Here is a 16019-nt window from a genome sequence, read left to right as displayed (position 1 = left end):
CTTTTGAAATTGTGGGGTATGGTCAGGACCGGGCATCCGTCGGCTCCGTCCCCTCTTCTTTTGTGCACATGTACAAATTTTAATTATCTGGTCCAGAGGACAGGAATTGGCAAATGGAAAACTTAGTATTATCTGCCCATATCCAGTGCTTCTGAACCAATGTGGGTTTGGTTGGGCAGCATGCCTCCCCCTAAAATCCTCCTGACCCAAGCCCGGGCCTTTCCACAAATCCGGGCCTGGGTATGGTATGGGCAGATAAGGACAGATGTCTGCCAAAAGCTACAAACACCAGAGTCCTGCACCGGGTGTGGTCAGGTTTTGGCCATAAAGTCCCTGATTCCCTGACCATGCTGGCAATCCTCTGGTAACTAAGGTGCGGGTAGTGGTTCTGATGGTGGGACATATTGGGTATTGGGTCGTGTAACAGGTCAGGACCTGTAAGCCTTCTGGACCTGTGCAGGACTCTCCTGCAGGGTTACCACCATGTTGTCTTTTAAACTAAATTAAAGGATAAGTAAACTTTTAAAATAAGTGAATGTAAAATTGATGAGGGTGCTATTCTAAGAACTTTTGCAATGCACATTCATTATTTATGTTTCTTTAATTCCAAGATATTAAGGGATACATGTACTGTTAATATGAATGAATTTTGTTACAACAGCGCCATCTGCTGGTCAGTTTCTGACCAGTCTGACCACCAAGTAGTCAAGGAAGTTGTCAGGAGAAAGAAACAGGCTGCTCTGATGTTCTTCTGTTTAGGAAAGATTTGAGTGGAATTAAAGAAACACAAATAATGATTGTGCATTGCAAAAGTTCTTAGAATAGCACCCTCATTCATTTTACCTTCACTTATTTTAAAGGTTTACTTATCCTTTAAGCACGTAATTGCCAGCTGTTGTGTGAGCCTTATGCAACTATGGACAGAACAGACATCTGCCTTATCCAAGTTATCCTCCACCCTTCATGGCCACGGTTCCCTTGAGCTGAGATTAATACTGTGCGTGGGGACTTGCAGCCTGCGACACTGCAGCTGTTGCTGAACTACAACTTCAGAAGGAGACGCTGGAAATTTGCAGCTAACAAACAGCTGGTCCCTGGGATCTATGGGTTAAACTGTACAGATGTAAATCAACCAGTGTGACGCTACGATCCTGCCATACGCGATAGACTACATGTGATTTTTCCTTCTTATTACCCAGCGCACGCATCCTGCTTCCCCGGCTGTATATTCTTTTCCGCCTCCTTCTGATCACGTGCCTCCGCCTCACGTGACCTTTTAACCCAGACAATATGGCGGCGCCCGGCAGCCCTGACTGGAAACAGAAAGTGGAGAGGCTGCAGCAGAAGTGGCAGGAGCTGGCGGCGGGGGGTCGGGAGGGTAAGAATATCTTCTCGGATTTTGTTATATATGTGAAATAAAAGCGGCTACAGTGCTGCTGCTAAACCTGTGCCTAAATAGGGTGAAGTAGGACAACTTTAAGCGAAGACGAGAAGCTGAATTGCTATGGAATCACGAGGGGGACATGGGACAAAAATACATATTTTAAATATTAAGCAAGTGTTTTATATAGTCTTACAATTCTACATGATCAGCGGTGTAAGTAGGTGTTACTGGGCCCCACAGCAATTTCAATTTAGGGCCCCAGGCCCAGAATATTGATATGCTACTAAAATATTTTAAAACTGATCGTTAATTAGGGCCTCATTGGGCCTCGTAAACTCCTAGGCCCCCCTGCAACCGCAGGGTCTGCTTCCTCTGTAGTTACTCCCCTGACATAAGATAGAGATGTTACATTATAAGTCTAGAGTTGCCACCTGGCTGGTATTTTACTGGCCTGGCCGGTGAAAATGATGGTTGATCCCAATGTTATTAATAGGGAAAAATGATAAATATATAGGAAGGCCGGTATTTTTTTTTCCAGAAAATTTGTCAACCCTATGTGTGAGCCCTCTAATAAACATCTTTGTGTATTGTGTAGGACAGTGGCAGTGGAAATAAGGACTGAACTAGGGACAGTAAGAATTCAGAGTGGCCGGAGAAATAATATTCATTTTTTTTTTTTTTTTTTTTTTTTTATAACTGTTTTATCTTTTGCCTTGTAGCTGGTGGGACTTAAAGGGGCGGTTAGCTTTAAGTTAACTTTTAGTATGTTCTAGAATGACTAATTCCGAGTAACTTTTCATTGGCTCTCATTAATCATTTTTATGTAGTTTTTTAATTATTTGCCTTTTTCTTCTGACTCTTTCCAGCTTTCAAATGGTGTTGCTGACCCCATCTAATAACAAATGCTCTTTAAGGCTACAAATGTATTGTTATTGCTACTTTTTATTACTCCTCTTTCTATTCAGGCCTGTCCTATTCATATTCCAGTCTCTTATTCAAATCAATGCATGGTTGCTAGGGGAATTTGAACCCTAGCAACAAGACTGCTGAAATTACAAACTGGAGAGCTGCTGACTAAAAAAACAAAATAAAGCAAAAACCACAAATAATAAAAAAAAAATTGTCTCAGAATATCACTCTCTACATCATACTAAAAGTTAATGTAAAGGTGAATAACCCCTTTAAAGGAGAAGGAAAGGCTTCACACACTTGGGGGTGCCAAATGTTAGGCACCCCCAAGTGATTGTATTGACTTACCTGAAACCCCAGGCTGGTGCTCCTATCAGTAGAAAACTGCACCGGCCCCGGGTTATACCAGTGAGCACCACAGAGCAATCCTCTTCATGCTTCTTCTTTCTTCAAGTTTCCCGGGGCAAACGCAGTTGAACGAAATAGTCGACTTTTTAGTTAAAGTTCGGCTTTTTGTTCTACTGAGCATGCGCAGCCGCGTGAAGACAGAGGAAGCCAGAAGAGGATCGCTCTGTGGAAGATCACTGGAATAATCCCGGGCCAGGGCAGTTTTCTGCCGATAGGAGCACCAGCCTGGGGTTTCAGGTAAGTCAATACAATCACTTGGGGGTGCCTAACATTTGGCACCCCAAGTGCACCAAGCCTTTCCTTCTTCTTTACGACTGAGCTCAAGAGATTATGGCCAATAAACATCTTACCTTACACCAGTTTGAGTTGTTAACCTTTAATATTGATTTTCCTTCTGTGTTTCTATTTTAGCCTGTATGAAAAACTTTGCCTGTTTTTTTATTATTCTGAAAATAATAATGTAATTTTCCTTTTTTCTTTTAAACAGATTCCGTGTTATCGAAGGCTTCTGCTACGTTACAGAGTCTAAGCACCCACTGCTCAGAAGAAAAGGATATATTGGATATTGCGTCGTTTTTCCATCTTTACACTAAGGTACAGAAAGATGGTATATAAAAGTGATAAAAAAGGTGCCTAACCAGTAGGGTGCTTGAAGTGCATTGTAGGGCCTGAAGTCTGTCACTGATTGTGCCCCTGGTACATGGTACAGGTTTCTTTTAAAGGAACAGTAACACCAAAAAATTAAAGTCATGAAAATATCATGTACTGTTGCTCTGCACTGGTAAAACTGATGTGTTTGCTTAAGAAACACTACTATAGTTCATATAAGCAAACTGCTGTGTAGCCATGGCGGAAACTGAAAAAAGGCTATATGGCACAGGTTAAATAGTAGACAACAGCAAGCACCATCATGTTCTACAGAGCTTATCTGCTATCTGCTGTGTAACCTGAGCCTTTTCTCCTTTGAATGGCTGCCCCCGTTGCTACACAGCAGCTTATTTATATCAACAATAGTAGAGTTTCTGAAGCAAACACATCAGTTATACCAGTGCAGGGCAACACTGCATTATATTTTTATTACTTTAAAACAGTCATTTTTTGATGTTACTGTTCCTTTAAACTTAAATGGAAGTTCTATTGAGTTCATGGAAGTGCTTTTGAGGAGACTTGTCAGATGATGACTTGTTTGGCTGAAAAGCTTCTATACAGAATCCATAGAGATTGCAGCACTCCCACTTGGTAATATTAAGACTGCCTTTATTTCACAGCAATGTTTCAAACCTCTCAAGCTGAAAAAGAATACATCAAAAGAAAGCTTCCTTATGTACTGAAATAGCAGTGCCCTCTAGTGGCTATAACGCAATTCAACACATTGTATTAAAAATACATACAACAGGGTTCCACATTATTCTGAATACATCACATTACATATATCATAATACATCTTTTTTAAATCTTTTTAAAAGGGGAGCTGACTTAACTTTACCGCTCCACTTGTACTTGTAGAGTACTGTATGAATTCAATCCCTTGCTATACGTATGGCTTTTGGTATTTTAATAAGGGTTTTAATGGTTGTTCTAGTTTTTATTCTTTAGTGGCCACAAAAAAATCTACAAGTACAAGTGGAGCGGTAAAGTTAAGTCAACCCCCTTTAAAAAAGATTTAAAAAAGATGTATTATGATATATGTAATGTGATGAAGAGTTTAAAAAGATTTATTATGTTTTGATAAAGGACCAGTGAGGACCAAAACATTGCTGTGCCATATGTGAAATAAAGGCAGTCTTAATATTACCAAGTGGGAGTGCTGCAATCTCTATGGAAAGCATGTGAAGGTGAACACATTATACTGCGTGCACCCCTGTAAAAGGTATTCCCTACCACTAAGGTGCTGTATACACGATTATTTGAAAAGCTTTTATAGTAGGGCTGACTTTCGTTGTTCCCTTTAGTATCTGTTCCGTTTCAAAGCTAATGCAGATTCTGATGTCCTCGAACGATGGTGCTGCAGGCTTGGCCCACAACTTGTTTCAAGTCTAGCAACCTGATCTTAAAATTTAGCCTCTGTGTAAAATGCTAAAATAAATACCTTTGGACTACAGCATGTGGTAGAATATAGCATTGGTAAATTGCACCCAATACACTGCATCTTTTAGCAAGTTATGGTATGCTGGATTGGCCAATATGAAAATTTAACTCACAGCTTCACTGTTTCCCAGGCAATCTTGGACATAACGTTCTTTGAGGAAAACCAGTTAGTTGATCGGGATTTCCAAGGCGATGATTCCTTATCGAAAGTCAGAGAACTGATTCAAATCCTTTCAGAACCAGAGCATTTAGTCAAGGAATTCAGGCAGAACCAAAAGGTATGTAGACGGGAAATCGTATCTTGCAACGTACCCATTAGATGTTTAAAAGGGACACTATTCCTAAGCCTACAACTGACCATTGATAGCTTTTTCTATGGACATACACCATGAGGTTTGACTTGAATGATTTCACATTCCGACTCAAATCCATAATTGTTGGATTCAGCAGAATATCATTTACAATCTGTCTGTAGCAATCTGCCAAAGATCTGCCCGAATACTGGATAATAATTGCCATTTTTAAATTAGAGTGAAATAAAATTGTACAGTCTTCTCCAAATGCTTCCCCACTGGCAATAATGTAAATTGCTGGTGGAAAAACAAAATGCACTTAATTTTTTCAAAGTTGCCTTGATATTGCAAACTGATTAAAGGGATAAACATTTCACACAAAAAACTAGATTTAATGATTAATATGTTTTAGTGTAAAAACAGCAGACTGGCATAATATGAAATTATGCAGAGATGTTTGATATTATAGGATGACTAGATGGGATTATAATTAAATATTTAAAGTACATTTAATGCAGCATATTGACATATTTTCTAAAGGGATACGGTCATGGGAAATTTTTTTTTTTTTTTTTTTCAAACGCATCAGTTAAAAGTGCTGCTCCAGTAGACTTCTGCACTGAAATTCATTTTTCAAAAGAGCAAACAGATTTTTTTATATTTAATTTTGAATGGGGCTGGACATGTCAGTTTCCCAAGTGCCCTCAGTCATGTGACTTGTGCTCTGATAAATTTCAGTCACTCTTTACTGCTGCGATGAAAGTTGGAGTGATGCCCCCCCCAGCAGCCTTTCAACAGAACAATGGGAAGGCAACAAGATAACAGCTCTTTGGTAGATATAAGAACAGCACTCAATAGTAAAAGTCCCACTTCGACTCCTTCAGTTACACTAAGTAGAAGAAACAATAGCTTGTCAGAAAACGGTTCCATCATGAAGTGGTGGCTCTTTCTAAAAGCACATGACCAGGCAAAATGACTTGAGATGGCTGCCTACTAAAACTTAAATACATTTATTGGTTCAAAAATTAAATTTTACATGGTAGAGTGAATTATTTGCAGTGTAAACTGTGTAATTTAGAAATATAAACTACACCATAAAATCATGACAGAATCCACTGTTGCATTGGTTTTTTTTCGTCAGGCTCCTGTTGCTGACCTGGATGTGGAACTGAGCGAATGCTTACACTGGAGACGAGGAGCTCTCCTTTACATGTATTGCCATACAGTGGGGGAGCACGAAGGCTGGTGTTTGCAAAATAAGGGAACATTTCTACAGGTAACATTTAGCATCACAGAGACAAAGCCATGCTGCTTTTTAGTGCAAGGGAACTGATCTTCGCAGCGAGGGACTCATTCTTGGAAATTAAAAATGACTGGCCTGTGTAATTCTGCAGGGCATGGTTCATTCCAGTTATCTACAGGCTTTCATTTTAGTAGCACCATTGAGATTTTTCCTGAATGACTTCAACTGGGTTTCTTTTCACTTAAGCAATCTTCCCCACCCAAAAACGTTTTTGCGTAGTGAAAGAAAATTCTAAGCAAGTTTCTAGTATAAATTAACCATTACCAATTATTTTATAGTATGTCATAGAATGGCTAATTCTAAGCAACTTTTCAATTGGCCTACATTTTTTATATAGTTTTTGAATTATGTACCTTCTATACACTGTACTAGTAGTTGAGAATGAAAATAGAAAAAATTGTGTTTTTACTCTAAATTCTATTTTGCCTGCACAATGGCATTTAGTGGTTGAGCAAAAAATGTTTATCATTCTGAAGGTAATAACTGGAAATCCTGGAGAATGAAATTAGAGACACATCCATCAGGTTCAGCATTATTTACAGATAATTCCTACCAAATTTTATAGTTAATCCAGAGGATGCTGAGAGAAAAATAATGCATATACCCTTAGATATGCAGCAGGAAACAGAATGCAAAAAGACATTGGCTATCATGACTAATCTCTTGCAATGATATGCCTTCTGTTGAGTGCCTTAAAGATGGGACCAGCTACTTGCTAAAAATGCTGACGATACGGAGTCCTGTGCATCTAAACGAGGAGGTTTTGTTTCAAGATTTAAACACCGCTACCCTGCTCAGTAAAGGTAATTGTGTGATTTAGTTTTTATTGAGAGTTTGAAGCTTTTTAACGTTATATGGCTACAGAATACAACATATATTAGAAGTTTTAGAGAACAGCCAACCAGACAAATACAGATATCCTATATTATAATTATTGTTGTTTGTTTATACAACGCTATCATGTGTGGTTCTTTAAAGTTATACTTCATTCTATAGATAAGTTCCCCCATTTCTCAAATCAATCTTGACTAGTGATCTACCTATCAAAAGGGTTCCTATCTAAATGGCTGCAATATTAACTTTTTTTTTTTTTTTTAGCCATAATGTTAAACATTATACAAAAAGTGGAATGCCATGTGGTTAGTAGATGAACTGCACTTACTGTTTGCTTATAGTATTGCAGTGTAGGGTTACCACCTTTTTTCCACCTGGAAAAAAATACTGGCCTATATTTGTATCTTACTTTCCTATTAATAACTTTGGCAAAAAACAGAATTTTTAACAGCCAGGCTGTAAAATACCGGCCAGGTGGCAGCCATCTTTATAAGGTGCATTTGGTATTAGGGATGAACTGAATCCAGGATTCGGTTCTACACATAAGTTGGGATCAAGTATGAGGTACTGTTTTATTATTACAGAGAAAAAGGAAATCATATTTAAAAAATTGGATTATTTGATTATAATGGATTCTATGGGAGAGGGCCTTTCCGTAATTCTGAGCTTTCTGTCTAGCAGGTTTTGGGTTAATGGATCCCATACCTGTATCTGTAGTGACTGCAGAATCTAAGGTTTGGTCTCTATCTACAATTACAGCTAGTTGTGGATAGAGACCACATGGTTTTTATAGCTGGGAATAAAACTAGGGATGCACCGGATCCAGGATTCGGTTCGGGATTCTGCCTTTTTCAGCAGGATTCGGCCGAATCTTTCTGCCTGGCCGAACCGACTCAGAATCCTAATTTGCTTATGCAAATTAAGGGTGGGGAGGGAAGTTGCATGACTTTTTTGTCACAAAACAAGGAAGTAACAAATATTTTCCCCTTCCCACCCCTAATTTGCATATGCAAATTAGGATTAGGTTCGGCCAAATCTATTGCAAAGGATTTGTGGGGTTCGGCTGAATCCAAAATAGTGGAATGTGTACCGTTCTAAAAGGTTCCACTACCGAAACATAAGCTGCACACAGTCTTTTAATACATCAATTTAAACACAGATGTGTGTATTTGTATGAACTATTTGGATTCCTAGTATAATGCTAAAGAGCTTTATGCTGCTTTTACGTTCTCTCTCCCAGTTATGTGGGAGAAATCATCACCTCAATACTGGCCATCTGGAGTTGTAAATTTATCGAAGTAAAGTAATGCGTCCGCTATCATTGTTTTGTTTTATTTCTCATCATTGAAGTTAATGACTCTTCTTAATCATTTATTAATAATTCGTTGATGTATGCATGTATAGTTCTAAATTTGTTTCCATAGTCTTACACACTGTAATCTGCGTGTTTGTTTGGTCATTGTCCCCTACAGCTCATTTCATGCCAAGAGATTTGTATTGTTGCTTCTACTAATCCGTGAAAAGTCACCATGCATGCGTTATCCCCTCTTTATAGTACAGAGCTGCAGCAGATTGGCTCTTTTTAACAGAATAATTCTAACACAAAAGTGTGCAACTGTCCTTGGTAGATCCTGTTGTGGACAATTGAAATTGCCCAAATGTAAGCATATCTGCTTGCCTTAAAGGAGAACTAAAGCTTAACTAAAGAAGTAGGGTAGAAATGTTGTACATTATGTTTTGTGCTTCTGTACCAGCCCAAGTCAACCACAGCCCTTTAGCAGTAAAGATCTGTCTCCAAAGATGCCCCAGTAGCTCCCCATCTTCTTTTCTGCTGATTCACTGCACATGCTCTGTGCTGCTGTCACTTACTGAGCTTAGGGACCCACTCACAATATACAGTACACATAGAATAGAAATGTCACAATATAAGGCTGATTAGTAATTAATACAGATAATTACTACATGGCAGCACAGAAACCAGTTTCCAGAACCCACCAGCACACCCTGGCCTCTCCAGCATAAGTTGGCCCGGTGCACAGTCAGAAGGGATCGGCAACCCCAATTGTAGTCAGCGTAATAAAAGAAAAACTGGCACTCAAAGCTCGATGCATGCGGGCAAAGCCCTGCGTGTTTATTACAATGTAACGTTTCGGGGGCGGGCCCCTTCGTCAGACAGCAAATCACACCACAAAGTGAACCTTTTAAACATTACTTATGCATAAATTTACCCACACATGTTTGGTAATTTAACCCTTAGTTACTACAATTAGCAACTCCATTCGTGGACGGACATACTTAACTAAGACCAGTCACCCAAATTTCAAGATTAATTTTATTTGTACGTTATTGGAGATAGTTCTAACCAATAATTATTTCTATTTCAATGGTCGATATTTTTTGCAACTACAAGGCAATGGATTTTGTTGAGAACAGCTTTATCCATAACAACAATCAGTATAGTCCATTTATCCATAATTATATGAGATACGTGGACGATACATTTTTTATTTGGACTGGGTCTACTGAAAAGCTATTTGAATTTTTGGAGTATCTCAATAAGACGCATGATACCATTAAGTTCACATTGGAGTGTCACGAGACCTCGTTGCATTTCCTGGATGTAAATGTGTCTTATACTGGGACTGGCTTTTTGACATCCTTGTACTGTAAACCTACAGACAGAAACAATTTATTGCGTGCTACTAGTTTCCACCCTCCTGGAGTTTTCAGAGGGTTACCAAAAAGTTTGCCAGAATTAGACGCATTACATCGAATGACGATCTCTACAAGCAAGAGTCTGATAAAATGGTGGAAAAATTTAAAGAAAAAGGATATAAACATACTGAACTTGTAAAAGTAAAAAATGAGGTGTTACAATGTTCTAGAAAGGAAATGCTTAATAAACAGAGACAAGAAAAAAGGCAGGCAGCTAGGATACCATTCACCACTGTATTTGATTCTAATTCTAAAATCATTAAGAACACTGTGTTAAAGTATTGGGGGGTGGTAAGTGCTGATGTAAAATATGGGAATCTTTTCAGTGCACCTCCATTATTTTCATATAGGAGAGGACGATCAGTGGGGGACCTGGTAAAACAAAAGGCGGTTCAAGGAACCACATTGCAAAGTACCCTTACAAGTATCAAATTACAGGGCACCCACCCTTGCCATAATTGTGGACACTGCAGTGGGATCATTGCAGGTGACATGGTTACACATCCCCTTAAGGGTTCTAAGATCAGGATTAAGGGTTGGTTCACTTGTGATACTAAGGCGGTAGTGTACTGTATAAAGTGCCCTTGTGGACTCGCTTACGTCGGACAGACGAGTAGAGCAATAAAATTACGCTTAAATGAACATAAAAGTACAATACGCAATTACCATCCCCCGATAGACCAAAAGGATGTAAATGAAAGTAATAAAAAAAGAAGGGAAACTGCTTTGGCCAGACACTTTTTTGAGAAAGGTCACAGGGTGTCACAACTAAGATGGTTGATTCTCGAAAAAATTACCCCAAATAACCAGCAGGACAATAAAAAATTATTATTACAAAGGGAATGCCACTGGATCTGGGCATTGCAGACAAGGGTTCCACGTGGACTGAACGAGGAATTCAATCTAACTTGTTATCTCTGAGATCCCTTGCCACTTTCAAATATCTAAAAGTTGTTAAAAATGTTAATATGTTGCTTCTCCTCTCTATTTTTGAAGATATTGAAAAATTTAATCGGTTTGTTGCAAAGGGCAAGGTAAAAAGTAATCTTTTCGATAAAGATAAGGGCGAGATAATGTTTCAAGCTTTGGCAGAATGCCACAATGTTTTTAGGTGTTTTAGCTTTATTAAAGAAATGTTTTAATGTTTATACTGAAATACTATTTAACTTTGTTCACAGGATTTGCTCTGTATCGAAAATATTTTTTCTACATTTTTTCTATTTGTTTAAGGTCTTGGGAACTGTATTTGGACTTTTTTTGAAGTCTTTTTGTACAATATTTTCACTGATGATGTTTTATCCACGAATGGAGTTGCTAATTGTAGTAACTAAGGGTTAAATTACCAAACATGTGTGGGTAAATTTATGCATAAGTAATGTTTAAAAGGTTCACTTTGTGGTGTGATTTGCTGTCTGACGAAGGGGCCCGCCCCCGAAACGTAACATTGTAATAAACACGCAGGGCTTTGCCCGCATGCATCGAGCTTTGAGTGCCAGTTTTTCTTTTATTAGCACAGAAACCAGTGCAATTAGCATCAGAATTTAATAATCAGCCCTGTAGCATCAGCTTATATAACAGACCAACCTCATTTTCTGCTGGATAATTAGTGACGAGCCCTAAGCTTAGCTTCTCAACAGCTGCTCAGAGCCCAAGATGGTGACCTCCTGTGACAAGTTTGAAGTCCTGGATCATTGCTGCTAATGAGAAGCTGAAACTATAGCCTTGTGCAATAAATTCAGTATATAAAATATACATTTTTTGGCCATATTCATTTTTAGTGTTTAGTTCTCCTTTGAAATGTCCAATGTGTGGCGTGCTGGAGGTAATTTATGGTTACCAACAGGAAAAGATTCTACGTTTTTTTAATTGCCAACAAAGGGGGCACATTATCATAGAGACCAGCTTGTATGGAAAGATCGCCCCTCAGGCCAGCGATTTAACCTCCAGGGCTTGTGCATGAGCATGCTCAGTTTGCTCCTCTCCCCCTCCCTCCCTCCTCCTCTCCCTCCTGTAATCTGAACCCATAGCTGAGTGAGCAGGTAGAGACTCAGGCAGGAAGTGATGTCACGCCAAGCTAATATGGCAGCTGCTATCCTGAACAAACAAAGAGAGATTCTAGAGATGTTTACTCAGGTAAGGTAAAGCATTCTGCAGAATAAATAGTGTTATAGCTTGCACTATTGCGGCTAATCTATTGGCAATAAACTGTTTCGGTAGCTTTCCTTTTTCTTTAAGCTAAACAAAATATTGATGACCTGATTGTTTCCTCTTCCTGTCTTCATAAGGCATCTTTAGTGATATCCATGTGCTGGCTCTGATGTACTGCGGAGAAATGTGCTACTGGGCCCTTAACTATTGCCGTCACGAAGAGCAAGTTTCTCATGGCCATTCTGATAGGTCGTCTACGACTCTGGACTTTCAGGAAGTAGGGGAAGGAGCTTTGGACAAATATGTTTCTGTGTGTGAGGGGCCTCTCCATGGCCAAGGATGGAACACAGAGAAGGCAAAAACCATGCAGGAATTTTTCAAAAAAATAAAAAGTTAATACAAATACATTTTCCTGGAACAGCTACAGGCCAGTGAAATGGTCGTGTACCTTCTGAACTAAATGAAAAACTATGCCAAAAAATATTAAGGACTTATTTTCTCCATCATAAATTAAGCCTTACAGGTAAGTAAAGCACTTCGACAGGGATTGACATCCTGAATCCCTAAATATTTCTAATGTACTACCACTGTCGTAACCCGAAGTAGTATCATCTGTTACAGGGACAGGAAATGTGTTCAGAAAAAAATGTTTGTTTCTTAGAAATTAATTTTCTTGTCGTGAGAAGGCAGCATCATCAATCCTGTCTAAAGAGAGAGGGCAGGGACAGGAGCTCCTTTTTTTATGTTACTGTTCCTTTAACAGGATGGAGGTTGTGGTACTTGAAGTGGTGGACCCAACCAAACATTTATTGGTATTTCCAGCAAACGCCAGAGCGGTTTAAAAAATAACTCTGAGGATATGTCTGGTATTATTTAGGAATGCAGTGAATCCACTATTTTGGATTCGGCGGAACCCCCGAATCCTTTGTGAAAGATTCCGCCGAATCCGAACCCTAATTTGCATATGCAAATTAGGGATGGGAAAAAACATTTTACTTCCTTGTTTTGTGACCAAAAGTCATGCGATTTCCCTCCCCACCCCTAATTTGCATATGCAAATTAGGATTCAGTTCGGCCGGGCAGAAGGATTCAGCTGAATCCGAATCCTGCTGAAAAAGGCCGAATACCGAACCGCCCTTAGTTTTAGTCCCAGCTATAAAAACCATGTGGTCTCTATCCACAACTAGCTGTAATTGTAGATCGAGACCAATCCTTAGATTCTGCATTCACTACAGATATGGGATCCATTAACCCAAAACCCGCTAGACAGAAAGCTCAGAATTACGGAAAGGCCCTCTCCCATAGACTCCATTATAATCAAATAATCCAATTTTTTAAATATGATTTCCTTTTTCTCTGTAATTATAAAACAGTACCTCATACTTGATCCCAACTTAGATATAATTAATCCTTCTACAAAGCAAAACCAGCCTATTGGGTTTATTTGATGTTTACATAATTTTCTAGAAGACTTAAGGTATGAAGATCCAAATTACAAAAAGATCTGCTATTTCCATCACTTTTGGCACATGCACAGTTGTTACAAACCGAAAGACAACTGCACATGCTCCAATATGGCGATCATTTCCCGAAGAAGACTGAAGAACCAGAAGATTCCACCCACAAACTCTGCTGCACTCACTCTGCAAGTAAAGGTTTTTCGGGCCACTTATAGATGTTATCACCTATGCGGGGGGGAGTTCAGGGAGATCGACTATGTAGGGCACTGGGTTTTTATTAGTGGGGGGGTGAGTTCTCCTTTAAAGAGGATGCAAAGTCAAATAGAAAATTAAAGTGCTCAAAGTGCTATTTTGGGCTGGAGGGAAGCAGCTCTTCTCTGCTTTTGGGTACAGCAAAATTCCTTAGAAGAGCACGAGCACGCTGAGCAACTTTCATGTTGTGTTTAAACTTAGTTCCACCTTAAAGCGATTCTGTCATGATTTTTATGGTGTAGTTTTATTTCTAGTTTATACTGTTCATAATTCACTCTACCATATAAAATGTCATTCCCAATCCAACAAGTGTATTTGTTTAGTTGTAATATTGGTGTGTAGGCACCAGCTCAGGTTATTTTGCCTGGTCATATGTTTTCAGAAAGAGCCAGCGCTGCACTATGGAATTCCTTTCTGGCAGGATATTGTTTCTCCTACTCAATGTAACTGAAGAAGTTGCAGTGGGACCTGGATTTTTACTATTGAGTGCTGTTCTTATACCTATCAGGGACAGGCCCAGATTCCTGTTTTCAGGGCCTCGAGGCTGCTTTGCACCGCAGGGTCCTAGCGCTCGACAACACTCGCGTGCAACTCCCCGCAGGAGTGCGTGTGCGCATGTGCCGGCGATTAGTGCTTCTTAGAATGCGGCTGGGCAGCATGCCGTCCCTACAGTCTTGCCGTCCTAAGCCTGGGCCTTTGTGGCCTCGCCTGAAATCAGGGCCTGACCAGGCAGCTGTTAGCTTGTATTAGGGAGCTGTCTGGTAACCTTCCCATTGTTCTGTTGTTAGGCTGCTGTAAGAGAAGCGAGGAGGTTGATATCACTTAAATTTGCAGTACAGCACTAAAGAGTGATTGAAGTTTATCAGAGCACAAGTCACATGACTGGGGACAGCTGGGAAACTGACATGTCTAGCCCCATGTCAGATTTCAAAATGAAATATAAAAATAATCCGTTTGCTCTTTTGAAAAATAGACTTCAGTGCAGAAGTCTGTTGGATTAACTGATGTGTTTTGAAAAAAAAAAAGTTTTCCCGTGACAGTATCCCTTTAAAACTACGCCTGCCTGTTGTTCCATTGACTTATGCACTTTGCACAAATGATCTAAACAATAGAAAGGAAGCCATAACGTGTGTGTGTGGCAGCCTTATGGGAACCCCTTTATAAATACGGCTAGAACTAACAGGCCTTATTCCCATACCTCCCAACTGTCCTGTTTTTAGAGGGACAGTCCCTCTTTTGACAGCTCAACTTGCAGTCCCTCATTTGTACAGGAAAGTCACATTTTTCTCTGCACTGAACAGCCAGAAAAAGAAACAAAGTTTCTAACTTAATTGGCTTTTGGCAGAGAGCCCAGAACAGCCACAGCAGAAGATAAAGATACTTTTGTAACAATTTCAATATAAGCAAATAAGTAATTGTAACAATATAAGATAACAGGTCCCATGGGAGAAGTTAGACTCACAGCTTAAAGGGCAATTCACCTTCATTAGTAAAACTGTAATAACTGGAAAAAAAAACCACAGAAATATGTTCAAACTTTCATAACCTGCCAAATTTTGTAAAATGAACATGGTAATTAGGGGGTGTGGGCGCAAAAATGGGCGTCGTCAAAAAATATTGACGCACTACGCACAACAACTTTTTTTTTATCTCTTTTTATTTCCAGAATGTTGGGAGGTATGTATTCCATAACAAACTGTGGATCTTAAAAGATCCCTTGTATAGGTTGCTTGTTCAAGAAAGGTTTTCCTTTTAGAAAAGGGATCTCAGTCTTATTGGCTAATCATAACCTAACAGCTCTTTTAGTAAAGTCATTGGCACTGCTGAAGGTGAAAACTCATGTTTGGAAGTGTGACCTCTTGTCCTTTGTATATCACCATCAGTATACGTGTCCCTGGGATTTGTGTGTACAGACAAATGTGTGTAATATGTTTGCTAAGAGATGCAGTGCTGGTGTTTAAAGTCCATGGGATGCAAAACCAAGGACATGTCAACATTATAACTGCTTTAATGCTGAGTCAATTATCCAAAAAATGTGTTAAATCTACCGCTCACCCACCACTTCACTTTTCCTGCAATGGTGGTGCTGGTCCAATGTAGACCCCGGCAAGGTCCCTCAGCAAATTCATGGGTCCACACATCCGCAGTTGGGGACGTGGCCCCTTCCCTCATCAATATCCCACCACAAAGATCAACACTCCGGGGTGGTTCAACCTTCCGGACAC

The 16019-nt window shown here is 39.5% G+C and overlaps 1 protein-coding gene across 1 annotated transcript; it reads left to right on the top strand.

Moving 5' to 3' along the window:
* Positions 1–1217: 1217 nt before the first annotated feature.
* On the top strand, positions 1218–15806 carry c5orf51.L (chromosome 5 open reading frame 51 L homeolog). The gene is made up of 6 exons (XM_018266257.2): positions 1218–1378; positions 3189–3295; positions 4921–5067; positions 6224–6358; positions 7074–7188; positions 12220–15806. Exons 1-6 carry the CDS (start codon positions 1291–1293, stop codon positions 12477–12479), a joined length of 852 nt encoding a protein of 283 aa, XP_018121746.1. The 5' UTR covers positions 1218–1290; the 3' UTR covers positions 12480–15806.
* Positions 15807–16019: the final 213 nt, after the last annotated feature.

This window comes from Xenopus laevis, chromosome 1L, assembly GCF_017654675.1.
Source record: "Xenopus laevis strain J_2021 chromosome 1L, Xenopus_laevis_v10.1, whole genome shotgun sequence".
Lineage (NCBI taxonomy): Eukaryota > Metazoa > Chordata > Amphibia > Anura > Pipidae > Xenopus > Xenopus laevis.
This window is presented reverse-complemented; position numbering and strand designations above follow the sequence as displayed.

What these genes read in the sequence shown, in the direction of transcription:
- c5orf51.L (XM_018266257.2), top strand. Translation starts at nt 1,291, where the DNA reads ATGGCGGCGCCCGGCAGCCCTGACTGGAAACAGAAAGTGGAGAGGCTG. An exon ending in TTTTCCATCTTTACACTAAG is followed by an intron (nt 3,296 to 4,920) that starts GTACAGAAAGAT and finishes ACTGTTTCCCAG; the next exon opens with GCAATCTTGGACATAACGTT. An exon ending in ATAAGGGAACATTTCTACAG is followed by an intron (nt 6,359 to 7,073) that starts GTAACATTTAGC and finishes CCTTCTGTTGAG; the next exon opens with TGCCTTAAAGATGGGACCAG.